Consider the following 12,938-nt stretch of genomic DNA (forward strand, 5'->3'; position numbering starts at 1 on the left):
GTTACATTTTAATTTAAAAAGAGAATCTAGTCCAGTGTGGTTTCAGTGAGAATGGCTCCAAATCCATGTGTTTGAATGTCTGGTCCCCAGCTTGTGGAACTGTTTAGGGAGGATTAGGAGGTGTGGCCTTGCTAAAGGAGGTGTGTTACTACAGGTAGGCTTTGAGGTTTCAAAACCCAATTCCAGGGCCCAGTCTCCTTTTCTCTCTGCCTTCATCTTGCCGATAAGACATGAGATCCTAGCTACTACACCAGCACCATGCCTGCCTGCCTGCTGCCACACTCCCTGCCATGATAATCATGGACTCACCCTCTGAAACTGTAAGCAACCCCCAGTTAAATGCTTTCTTTTAAACATAGTCTTGGTCGTAACATCTGCTCACAGCAATGGAATGGTAACTGAGATACTAGGCATGCTGGTGTACACCTGTAATCCTAGCACTTAGAGGGCCAAGACAGGAGGATCGATGTAAGTTCAAGAGTGGCCTACCCTACATATTGAGTTCTGGGCCAGCCAAAACTATACAGTGAGATCCTTTCTCCAAGTAAGTAAGTAAATAAATAAATAAATACATACATACATACATAAATGTATGTATGTATATAAAATTACATTTGTCCCCTGGGAGATGTGATTGTAAGAAATGAACAATTACTTCTCAAAAGAAAATTTAGAGTTTAGGTCCCAGATTTCAGACCTCCTAGGTTCATTAGATATCACTGTGATTTTACAAGTACCCAAGATCTCAGAAAAGTGAAGAGGCTTGCTTTAGTGGCAGGTGCTCAGGAGTAGGACAGAGACTAGGAAACCAGACCACTACTCTGGCCTGTGTGACACACCCTGTTACTTCATGCATAGACTCAGGTTGTTGTTTTTTTTTCAGAGCTGAGCACTGAACCCAGGGTCTTGCGCTTGCTAGGCAAGCGCTCTACTCTACCACTGAGCTAAATCCCCAACTCCGACTCAGGTATTTTTTACATAAATGGTCAGACCTTTCTCTCTCTCTCTCTTTTTTTTCCCCTAAGACAGGGTTTCTCTGTGCAGCCTTGGCTGTCCTGGAACTTCCTTGTAGACCAGGAGGATCACAGAGCTCCCCCTGCCTGTGCCTCCCGAGCTCTGGGATGAAAGGTGTGCCACCACCACTCAGCCCTCTTCCTCTTCTTACAGTGCTGAGTTGCAGTGTTCTACCACTAAGCCACACTCCCTGGCCCATTACACTGTCTACAATCAGGGTCGTTCTGTTAAAGACCTCAACTGTAAGAGTAAACCTTTTATAGTTACATAAAAAGGATATTTAACGTTCTGGTTTAATCCTTTAATACAGAGAACGCTGTCACATTTATCTATACTATATCTAAGCAGTTTTGTTGATGTCCCACACCTGTCCATTTCAATATAAATTAATATGGCTGTCTCCATTCAGATAAATGAAACACATTCTTACAAAGAGTAATCACTTTATTACTTGGACCTGAGTCAGACTGGTCTAAGGACCAGCATCTGGCCAGCTCACAACTGTAGCTGAAGGGATGAGAGTTTTTGCGGTTATAGGCGTTTGCTGCCCTCACCTGTAGTGTCCACTCACTAGAAGTACTGGAAGCCCAAGATGGGCAGCTCAGACTCAGGGGGACACGGGCACCTTGTGTTCCTTTTAAAGGCAGGGAATACAGGGCAGCAAAGTATTAGGAGGCAGAGGATTCTGCAGAAGAGGTGTTCTGGGGCCGGAACCCCCTAGAAGACAGACACTGAAACAGGCCTGGGTGCCACCAACCCGTCTAGGATAGAAGAATGCTGTGAGAACAGGACTGCACTGAGCTGGAGATGGCTGGTGTCACAAGGGAACCACCTGAAGGGTGGGCAGAGGACCCGCGCGGAGGAGCCACATATTCTTCCTCTCGGAGCAGCCGCAGCAGGATGTTTTTCTTATTCTTGGGCCAGCTGTAAACATGAGTGTTCTGAAGCCAGGTGGGCACGTGCTCCTGTGGGAGAGAGGACAGGGGCAAAGGTCATAGGAGAGAAGCCTGGATTCCAGATCCAGGGCTCAGTTCCGAACAGTTCTGGCTTGCCCTCCACAGACGTTCCCACCAGGCTGTCTTGGGAGCTGCTGTTTTGCTTTTGGAGGGTTTAACACGTAGAGCACTTCTGGCTTCGGGTGCAAGCTGTGTATCTCATTATGGAAACCACATGTGCTCAGCTTTTTCTGTCTGTCTCCCAGGCTACCTGCCCTTTGCATGTCAACGTGCTTTTCACCACCTTCACATGAAAGGGGTGGGACAGAGGTCATACCAAATGATGTGAATTCCCCTGTGGCTTTGGGGGAAGGATGCCAGTGTTGTGGGCTTAATAGAATTCATGATTCTTTCACTCCAGCCTCAGGTCTGGCCTAAAGTGGAAGGAGCAGAGCAGATCTCAGAACCAAGAGTCTGGGGTTCCACGGGCCAGTGTTGGCCGCCCTCAGGACCGCCCTTAGGACCGCCCTGGTGGAGCACATATATTCTGGTGGGGAGAGGCGATGATAACCTCAACAGCAACACAGAAAGGACATGGGGAATGTGGGTATAGGAGGGAAAAGTTTGCAGCATTTGAGAGCGTGCTTAGGAGAAGGCACACAGGCATGGAAATTGCTAGAAATGTTCAAAAGCCACAAGGTCACAATGGCTGCAACAGAACAAGTGACAGTGAGTAGGTGAAGAGGGCCAGAGCTGGAGGGGCTGTGGCAGAGGACCAGGGACCACCAAAGGCCTTCGGTTTTCACGGTGAGATGAGCAGCTTTGGGGATTGTAGCACGGGTTCGGAACCAGCACTCGCCTTGAGTGCAGAAGGTAGCCAATGAAAAGGCACAATAACTGTCTTGAGGGGTGAAAAATCCCACATGGAGGCAAACCCAGCATAAACTGTTTTCTAGGTAATAGTGTTCCAAGGAGCCACCATGCCCCAGCCTCTGGATGCATTACACAGACATGAGGAGAGGAGAGCCTCACGTGCCAGAGAGGGTGCAAGGGTAGGCAAGAGCTCAGCAGGCCACAGGCTGGGGAAGGGCAGCATAGGGAGAGGGAACAGAGGGGCAAGGCACCTGGATAGAGAGAACGTGAGGGAGCTGACATGGCCCACTATGACCAAAGCAGAGACCCCAGGTGAGAAGGAGGAAAACGAGGAAGTGGACACAGTCCTATTCCAAAGCCTCATGGGTCACGCTAGGGAAGGTAGCCAGCGTCTTGAAGTCAGGAGGAACATCATAGAATTCTGGAACTAGAGAGCTACACATTGCAGTTCTTTGTTGGCAAAGTGGAAGGTGGCTAGTACAGAGTCCCAGAGGAGATGGGGAGACCAGTGAAGAGATTTGCCAGTCAATGACTACATTTAATCCCCAGACAAGTTAGGGCCAGAGAGAATAAGGGGTCCTTTCATATGCATTGTGCACTGCCCAACCCTGGGTGTCCCATTCACATAGACTGGGCTGTCCCTACTGTGGGGCAGAGGTCTCAATGCAGTCCTGACATCTAGGAATACTCCAGAATGAGGCTGCATTCAGAGTGCTCAGGTCTGAGTCTCCAACTGTTTACTTAGCTGCTGTCTTCTCTTTGCCAGGCCTGGAAAAAATGTTCTCTAGTGGCTTGACTTGCATCCTCTAAAGCTGTCTGCATACCCTTTGGAATATGATCCAAACCCTCATGTGAATCCCAGCAAGGTTCACTTAGAGAGCTGTGTGGATCCAGTGCCTGTACTCCACTGTGAAGACAGAACTGTGTGTAACAAAGTATTTATGTGGAGCAAAAAGCAAAGTCTCCACACTTTGACTTTAAGATGTGAGAGGTAAGCATCAGACGATACATGCCCTCTTACTCTTGGGCATTTGAATACTCAATCCCCAGCTGGTGATGCTGTTTGGAGGGATGGCCTGGCTAGAGGAAGCAGATCACTTGAAGTGGGCTTTGGGGTTTCAAAAGCCACTCTCTCTGCTTCCTATTTGTCCCTGGGAATGTGAGCCTCAGCTCCCGGTTCTAGATGTCCTGCTTGCCTGCTGCCACACTAACCTGCCATGATGGTGATGGATCTTATCCCTCTAGAACCACAAACCCCAAATCAACCCTTCCTTCTACAAGCTGCCTTGCTCATAGTGTTTTATCGCAGCAATAGAAAGTAATTAAGCACCTGGCGGTGGTGGCACATGCCAGCACTTGGAAGGCAGAGCCAGGCAGATCTCTGTGAGTTCGAGGCCAGCCTGGTCTACAGAGCGAGATCCAGGACAGGCACCAAAACTACACAAAGAAACCCTGTCTTGAAAAAACAAACAAACAAAAAAAGTAATTAAGCATAAACCATCCTTTGTGTACACAGACTGCACAATTAGGACAGCCATGATCCTGCCAGATAACACTTGCAGATCTTTCCTATGCCTACTGCAAGCCCGGTGTACAACTTGTTGATCTCTGGCAATACTGTTGTCGATGCGGGCTGTCAAAGAGTTGACAATCCCAGGTAGCAATCAAACCAGATTTGAAAACAAAGACAGAATTACTTGAGAATCTTGTTGTTTGTTTACCTTCTTGGCATTTGGGAAGAGCACGGGGATGAATCTGAAATTCATGCTTCCTTGATTTATGAACTCGATCTGCATCTAAAAATCAAACAAATGTGAAATTGAGTCATCTAGGAGCAAAGATGTTGTGTCAGCAATCCTACCAACCCACATGGCAAATTTATTCTTCTGGGTTGGTTGTCTGAGTGCCACATCACATACATTTTTAAGCTCTCCCCATTACGTACTATGCAACTTGGCTTGTAGAGAACACTATGATGGCTATTCTAGGTTGTCAACTTGACCACATCTGGAATTAACTGAAACAGAAACTGGCTGGGCACACCTGTGAGGGATTTTTGCTCAATTAAATCATTTGAAGCGGGAAGATTCACTTCTAATCTGGATCTTTGAGGTGAGAAGGCACACCTTTAATCCAGATCTTTTTTTTAATAAGATCTTTATTGACAGATAATTCACATAGTATACAATTTTCCAGTTTGCACAATTTGATAGACTTTAGTCCAACATCCTCATAGGCCCATGACACCATCACCACTTCCTGTTTTAGAACATTGCTGTCTTCAATTCTTTCCTTCCTTATTATTCCAGATCTTTTCTCTCTCTTTTTTTTTTTTTTTTTTGAGCTGAGGATCGAACCCAGGGCCTTGTGCTTGCTAGGCAAGCACTCTAACACTGAGCTAAATCCCCACCCAATCCAGATCTTTTGAAGGAGGAAGACCCGCCTCTAATGTGGGCCACACCTTCTGCTGGGAGCCAGTATAAACGGAAGAAGGGAGCACCTCCCTTTATCTGCTTTCACTCTCCTTAGCACATCCTTCACCGGGTTAGAGCCCACAGGTTCCGCTGTCTACTGAAGACCAGCCGGGACATCTGGCTTCCTGGACTGAATAACTACTGGATTACTGAACTTTTCATTGGCAGACAGCTTTGTTGGACTAGCTGGACCAGAGCCTTTAAGCCATTCTAAGAAATACCTTTCTCTCTCTCTCTCCATATAGTGTGTGTGTGTGTGTGTGTGTGTGTGTGTGTGTGTGTGTGTGTGTATGTATCTATGTATGTATGTATGTATGTAAGTTCTGTAAGTTCTGTTCCTCTAAAGAACCCTGAGTAGTACAACCACTTACTGGAGGCCTGTTAAAAATCACATTCTAGGGACCAGAAAGCTGGCTTAGCAGGTGCAGATGTTTGCTGCCATGCCTGACAAGCTAAGTTCTATCCCTGGCGCCCACATGGTGGAAGGCGAGGACTGACTCCTGCAAATTCTCCTCTGACCTCCACTTTAGTGACCAATTCATGTGCATGTGTACACATGCGCACATGCATACACATGCACATAATGATGAATGAATGAACGAGCAAACAAACAAACAAAGAAATAATAGAGATTTTAAGTTAGATCTGGCCAGGACCCTGACTTTCTTTGTTGATTTGTTGGTTGGGTTTCTTTGACTCAGGGTCTCACTTGTAGCCTAGACTAGGCTGGAACTCACTGTGTTGCTCAGATTGAGTTCGAACTCACAACAGTCCTCCTTTGTCAGCATCCTGAGTGTTGACTTTGGGTGTTGAGGAACAGGAGTGTGCAGGGGCTGGGCCACCTTAGTCCATGAGAGCAGGCTATTGTGTCTCTCCCAGTTCTGTAGTCAGTAACATCATTAGCTTTCAATAGCCACATGTGGGAGTGTTTAGAAATTTATATTATGGAACTGAGTACAGTGCTAAAACCCAGGTTTGTTTTTTTTTTTTTTTTGAGAGCCTGTTTAGCAGAGTACCTCTGATACAATTTGGATAATCCTCTCAGAGCTAGCAACTAATGAGCAAGCAGGAAGGAAAATTACCAGGCAGAGGACAGTGTGCAGACTGTGAACAACTGCTGTGGAGGCTCAGGATGGGGCTCTCTGTTCTGCCTCAGGGAGTGTGGAGGATGTTACAGGGGAGGGGTCACCAGTCAGGTAAAGGGAAATGGGGAGAAGGCAGGGGCAGAGGCATGAGCTTCTGCAGAGGGGGAAGTGTGGTAGGGTGACTGGAGCTGCCTAGCAACCCTCCTCTGGAGCACAGAGGGTGGAGGCGGCTAGGAACTCAGCCAGGAGGAACCCACTCTGTCAGGCCTGAGTTCCTCACCAGATCAATCGGCTCTCACACTCTGGTCACCCAAGAGGATTTAGCTACAAGAACTCTATCAAAATCAGAATTTTCAATATCGGGGAGTTAAAGTCTTCCGGATCCCTAGACTGGCATGGAGCTTTCAGCTCGCTGATGGCAAGGAGAACAAGGAATTATGTCTCCTGAACAATTTCACCTTCCAATTGATTTTTGTAACTGTGAAGCTTTTGTTGTGCATGAAAATAAAAACAAGAAGAAAGTGAAAGTGGAAATACAGACAACCCTCTCCCCAACACCCACTCTCACAGATATACACAACACAGATCTACCACAGGGGATTTTCTCAGAGCCATCTCCCTTCAAAACACAGAAGACAACCCCAAAAGCATGTACTGCATTGACCAGAGTACTGTGCAACTCAAGAGCTAACCATGCTATTGCAGCGTAAGCACCTATGGGGAAGGGCGTGGGGTCTGTTAGATGAAAGTAGAGCTGGTTTCATGTCTGACTTCAAGGGCACTGTATACTCTTTGGTTTGTCTACCAGGCTCCCCAGTCTGTCAAGGACTAGCTCTCAGTGGTATGTTTTTATTTCCTCTCCTTTCTCTGAGATACTTGCTTTCTAATGAGGTCGTTTGATGTAATTACTCATTAGGGTCTGGAGGAAGCCACAGAGTCTTCCCAGAGATAGGGAGATCCTCCTATATCTGACGGCATATCCGGTCCCTCCTGAGATGGGGAAGAGCCTAAGACATTAGGACCAAGAAACCAAATTTGGAGACCACGTGGTTATAGCTGGCACCATCCTCCAACCTTGGGTTGAACCTTGTGTATTACTGGATGGCCTTGCCATACACCAGCACAACTAAGCAGGTTTCCCCCAGGAACTGGTAGGGATCTGGAGTCCTTCCCAGGTATCATCAGCTGCTTGGCTCCTGGGACTGGCAGGTTCTTGGAGATATAGACAGAGTATCAATGTCCTGGGAATGTCCAGACATGATACAGACAGCTGAGGGAGAGCAGCACCCAGAACCAGTCATGACTTTTATAGATGAGTTTATTTCTAAGAGTGCTATTTTTCAGGATCCTGACCACAGGCTGGCACTAGGTAAGACTGGACAGGAGGCAGGCTTAGCTTTAGACCCTTGGCTTGACCCCTGAATCTTGCCACCTTGCTTAGCTTCTGTTTTGGGTTTTGAGCTCAACAAGTGGTCCACATTTGGTGGAAGCAGTGATGGAGATCTTAGAGACCCAGATGATGAGGACATTGCTTCCACGCCTACCCTGCTCTCTTGGGATGCTCTGGACCACAGGGCGGATAGCATTCAACTTGGCTTCCTCTGAGGTAAAGGGGTCCTGAGACAGCTGGCTGCTTCCTGCCCTGTGTTGCATAGTCCTTGCATCTGGGCCCCTTCCAGTGATACAGTAGTCCACGTCCTCACCCAGGATAAGAACTGATATTGGGATTAAAAGTCCAAGTCCAGTGATTTCCCTACTTTCTCAAATCTCAGTGTCCTTGGTAAATAAACAAGCCCGAGAAACCAGCTCTAGGTTGGGAAGTTTAAACACATAGGCACCTACTAGGGATTCCACAGGACAGTTTGAAGGTCACAGATCTAGTCTGGCCTCTAGATAAACAGAAATGGTCTCCACAGTATCTTTAAACCCACAAAGGACAAAGAAGTCAGCTAGGCCATAAAACAGCTTGTTCTAAAGCTGGGCAGTAGTTTCTCTCAGATGCTAACTAAGCAAGTTGATTCCTTCTAAATCTTCCCCATGGGTTAAGTTGAACCAGGTCCCATAGTATAGGTCTGGCAGTAGAATGCTGTCCTACCTATCCGTCACAAGCTAAGAACAGTCACTCTGGTTAAGTGTTTTCTGTGTGCCAGATACTTCCAACATCACTTCAGTTATCCTCACAGAATTGCACATACCAGTGATCCATGTTATAAACAGGGCTGCAGAAGGGCAACATTCAAGTACTTGGGCCGTGGGCATACAGCCTGTGCTTAGGAAACTAATGTAGCCCAGGCTTTTCTGGTATGACAGAAGTGTCCTTCCCTCTTTGCACCTTGCCTCTCTGAAAAAGCAAGGGACAGAATGTAACAGCTACAGTAACCTGCTCACCTCACTACTCCCTCTTCTATCCTCCTAAGCTTTCACGTTTGTTGGTAAACAGCCAGGTGAACAAAGTTCTGCTTTCTAGAACCTTGATGGATATCAGTTATTGACAGGACCAGCTGAGTACTAGGCAGAGGAGCGGTGTTTCTCCATGGGTCTCAAAGTATACAGAGCCATAACCCAAACAATGCCTCCTGACATGGGAGGCCAGAGACTCTCCCCCTAACATCCTGCCACCTTCAGTGAAAAGCATCCTCCCTGGAGAAGGTCCCGGGTCCAGAGCAGCAGCCAGGAACTGTGACAGCCTCACCACTCACCATTCGATGAATGTACTTAGTGTGTAAGCCATGTTCATTGTCGTCCAGCTGCGACTCAGCGCCTTCCACATCCTGTTTGTATTTGGGACTGATTGCTACAATTATCATCACTGTCTTCTGTTAATGAGAAGGAGAAAAGCATGTTTATGGAAATGGGAAGTGTGGTTCATTTGGTGAAGACTAGCTGGAAAGTGGCCAGCAGGACCATAAGCGGGCCCTGACCTGCTGGCCGGTACAGGGCCAATCCTTCTCTCTGTGAAATCAGAAGGCACCAGCCCCGACACAGGCATGCTGTCCTCCTCACTCCTCCCCATTGCCTCCATGCCCAGCACCCCACAAGCACACCGAGCAAAGGCTCTGAGAGGAATTCTCCCATCTCCCACAACCTCCATGAGGAAACGGCTAGTGAAAGCCTAATCACCGAATCTGCATGGAGACAGAAAAGCACACCACCCACCACCGCATGCCCAGGAAAGTGCCCTTCCTCCCTGCAGCCCGACAGACCGATCCGAGCTGTCAGTCACTCTGCTCCTCCACTGCCCTGCTTTTCCTGTGCACATTAGCACAGTCAGGAGGAGCAGACCCTTCAGCACAAAGCAAACACCAGGCTGCAGCAGACAAAAGGAAAGCCAAGACCCAGCCTGCTGAGACTCCCACCCCACACACACTCCTGCCCAAAGAAGCCCCCGGACGTGGACATGCTGGCAGCAATCAATTTCTGTCTTGTTAAAGCACAAGGTTTCCCCGTGGCTAGTCTAGATTCGGTCTGGGGAAAACGAATCCCAGGGCCGCAAGTAGATGCCCTGGGGTGGCATGCTAAAGAAAGCTCTTTAGCCCAGTCCTACAGAAACACTTGGAAAGGCCCCAAATTCAACTGGATTCTGCCCCACCCCCAGCGCCTTCATTTCCTCCTTTCCTATTCTGCTCTAGAAATTGTTTGCACTGATTGTTATCAACCACCTGTGTCTGGTTTGACCGCTATTTCCTGCCTCTGCGTGTCCAAGAGGGCGACCCCATCCTTCCTTTCCAAGTCTTGGCATAGCTTCCAACAAGAGAGGCTTTGTCAGACTTCCTCAGGCTCAGACTTTGGGAGAGCATCAGGGTTTCTTCTGTGAAATAGCTTCACAAGCTAATTGTTTTTCTCGCCGGCACACATCCTCAGAATTTAGGAATATACTTACATCTCGAAGGTAGCGCTCCATCCATTTGATGATATCAATACCCCGGATTCTATCCTCAAATATGTCAATCTGCAGGAAAAGGATGAGAGGAGACGTTCTTAATGAGGGTCTTCCCTGGGTGCAGAGCTCCAGAAAACACCTCTGCAACTCTAAACTGTATAAGGTGGAGTGCATGAGTCCCCACAGTGAAACACAAGTGTCAGGAAATAAGCCCTATTTCAGCATTCAGAGACATTTAAGTTTATACCATCCATAATTAGGATATAGTGATTCATATCGAGATGTGTCTGCAGCTATACAACGATTATATGTTAAAAAATCTGAAGGACACAGTACATCACTAAATTGGATATAAGCCAGGAAGGCAGAAATAGTACTGTGTCTGTAATTTGAAAAAGTGAAAGGCAGATTCTAAAACTTCAGTGGATATGTAGTGTGCAAATGCTGAGACACAACTGTGGTGTCTGACCTGGGTTAGCCGAGTCATGATTACAGCATATGTCCAGCTTCAATTACCCATTTCAAAAGGGTTGTATGAAAGGTGGGTGTAATCCACAGAACAGTCACAAAAACAATTACTGAGCTGCTAGGGAGGGGCTAAGGGTGAAAGTCAAGGAGAACTCTGGGGCTTTGATAAGACTTAGATTATTATTATTAGGTAATAGTCCTTTAGGTATTAGAAGTGCAGAAAAATCTAATCATTTGTGTTATAGAAGGCCCAAATCTCAATCTCAATCTCCCTCCCTCCCTCTCTCCCTCCCTCCCTCTCTCTCTCTCTCTCTCTCTCTCTCTCTCTCTCTTTCTCTCTCTCGGGTGTGTGTGACATACACAAGGCGCTCCTGATGGGACTATCTAATATAGTAGAGCAGGTGACATGTGGAGGAGGTCTTTGGGAAGGGTTATTTGAGCAGCCTCCCTGCACCCATAGTGATTATCCTAGGGTTACCCTGCTGTTCAGAACTGACCAAACCAAGGCTCAACTATTCATCAAGCATCTTGAGCCAGCTACTATCTTTTCCCCATGTGCTCTGTTTACTCCACTCCCCACATTAGTTCCCTTGTACCCTAACAGCACAGCAAACACCCCTCTGCTCTGTAAGACACATTGACTTCCCCTTCGCATCCGCTAATTCTCACCCATTTTGGCCACTGGTAGCGAACACATTATAACATTCTTTCATTTACCCAGTGTCTCATTTACGACCTCCTCATCTTCATATCCTGCTTCTAAGTTCCCTATAGAAAGAGACTATGGGGGCTGGAGAGATGGCTCAGAGGTTAAGAGCACTGACTGCTCTTCCAGAGGTCCCAAGTTCAATTCCCAGCAACCACATGGTGCCTCACAACCATCTGTAATGAGATCTGGTGCCCTCTTCTGATGTGCAGACATACAACACAAACAGAACCCTGTATAAATAATAAATAAATAAATTTAAAAAAAAAAAGAAAAGAAAAAATGGAATAGCTTTCCTTTGGGTTGGATGATTTAAAAAAAAAAAAAAAAAAAACAAAGACAAGCTCTCACTGTAACTCTGGCTGGCCTAGAACTTGCTATGTAGACCAGGCTGGCCTTGAACTCATGGAGATTCATCTGTCTCTGCCTCAGGGCTGCTGGAACTAAAGGGATGTACCACCAAGCTAAGCTTGATTGATGTGTTACCATCCGCATGTTGTCATGTGCCTGCTATCCCAGTACTTAGGAAGCTGAAGCAGGAGTTTTGAGAGTTTGTGGCTAATCAGCTCTACACTGAAAAATGTCTCAAAAACTGAAAACAAAAACCAAGCTAATAATGTCTGTTCTGGCTAAAGACTGCACCAATCTGTGATGATGCCTGTAATCCATTCCATTTCACACTGGGGATGGGCAGCTCGGGTCCTGTCCCGGCTCTGCTGCTTTTCACCTTCATGACTGTGGTTACGACAATTTAATAACAACACAAAAAAGACATATATCACGATGCCAGACCTGAGTTAACACACCATAAATGGTCCATCAGTGTCTGCTGCACCGGTCAGGACAAGTTTTCTGCACTGCGGCTGCTGTGAGCTAATCATGTCCCTGAAATGTATATGTTAGCTGGAGGTGGTGGCTTACACTTGTGATCTCACCACACAGGAGGTTGACATAGGGGAATTGTCAGCTTGGGCTATAAAGTGAGATCCTATCTCAAAAAGTTAAATGAGAATTAGGTTTTGGAAACTTTCCCATTACCTCCTAATGTGACTGGATTTGGAGACAGGGCCTCTCAGAAGATAATTCAGGTAAAAGAAGGTGAGCTGGGTGAGCCCCACGCCCACAGGATTGGTGTGCATGGAAGAAGAGGGCATTAGTACACGGGTCTCTGGACACACGGGAGGGACCACGCGAGAACAGAGAGAGGATGGCCACCTCAAGCCAAAGGAGAGGATTCCAGATGAAACCACCCTTGTTTCAACCGTGTTCTTGGCCTTCCAGCCTCCAGAACTGTTGAAACTGAGCTTCTGCCTAAGCACCCTATCTAGAGTATCTTATGGCTGACTTACACAGCCACCCTCTTCAGGTTCCAGGCTCCCTTAGTGTCTCTGTAGTGCCTGGCTCCTGCTAGTGGCAGGGTATGACACTATTCCCCAAGATTCCCTAAAACCTACCTAGACTTTTATGCTGTTTTTTTGTTTGTTTGTTTGTTTGTTTGTTTAA

The 12,938-nt window shown here is 47.0% G+C and overlaps 1 protein-coding gene across 1 annotated transcript in view; it reads right to left on the reverse strand.

The window, feature by feature from the left end:
- Positions 1-1,766: 1,766 nt before the first annotated feature.
- Positions 1,767-12,938, reverse strand: part of Traf3ip2 (TRAF3 interacting protein 2) — a 41,518-nt gene continuing 30,346 nt past the window's right edge. Inside the window, 5 exon segments of the mRNA XM_036168638.1 lie at positions 1,767-1,867; positions 1,869-1,979; positions 4,544-4,618; positions 9,081-9,197; positions 10,262-10,330. Of these exon segments, the coding sequence (XP_036024531.1) occupies positions 1,832-1,867; positions 1,869-1,979; positions 4,544-4,618; positions 9,081-9,197; positions 10,262-10,330 (408 nt within the window). The 3' untranslated portion in view covers positions 1,767-1,831.

Source organism: Onychomys torridus, chromosome 19 (assembly GCF_903995425.1).
Source record: "Onychomys torridus chromosome 19, mOncTor1.1, whole genome shotgun sequence".
NCBI classification, from domain to species: domain Eukaryota; kingdom Metazoa; phylum Chordata; class Mammalia; order Rodentia; family Cricetidae; genus Onychomys; species Onychomys torridus.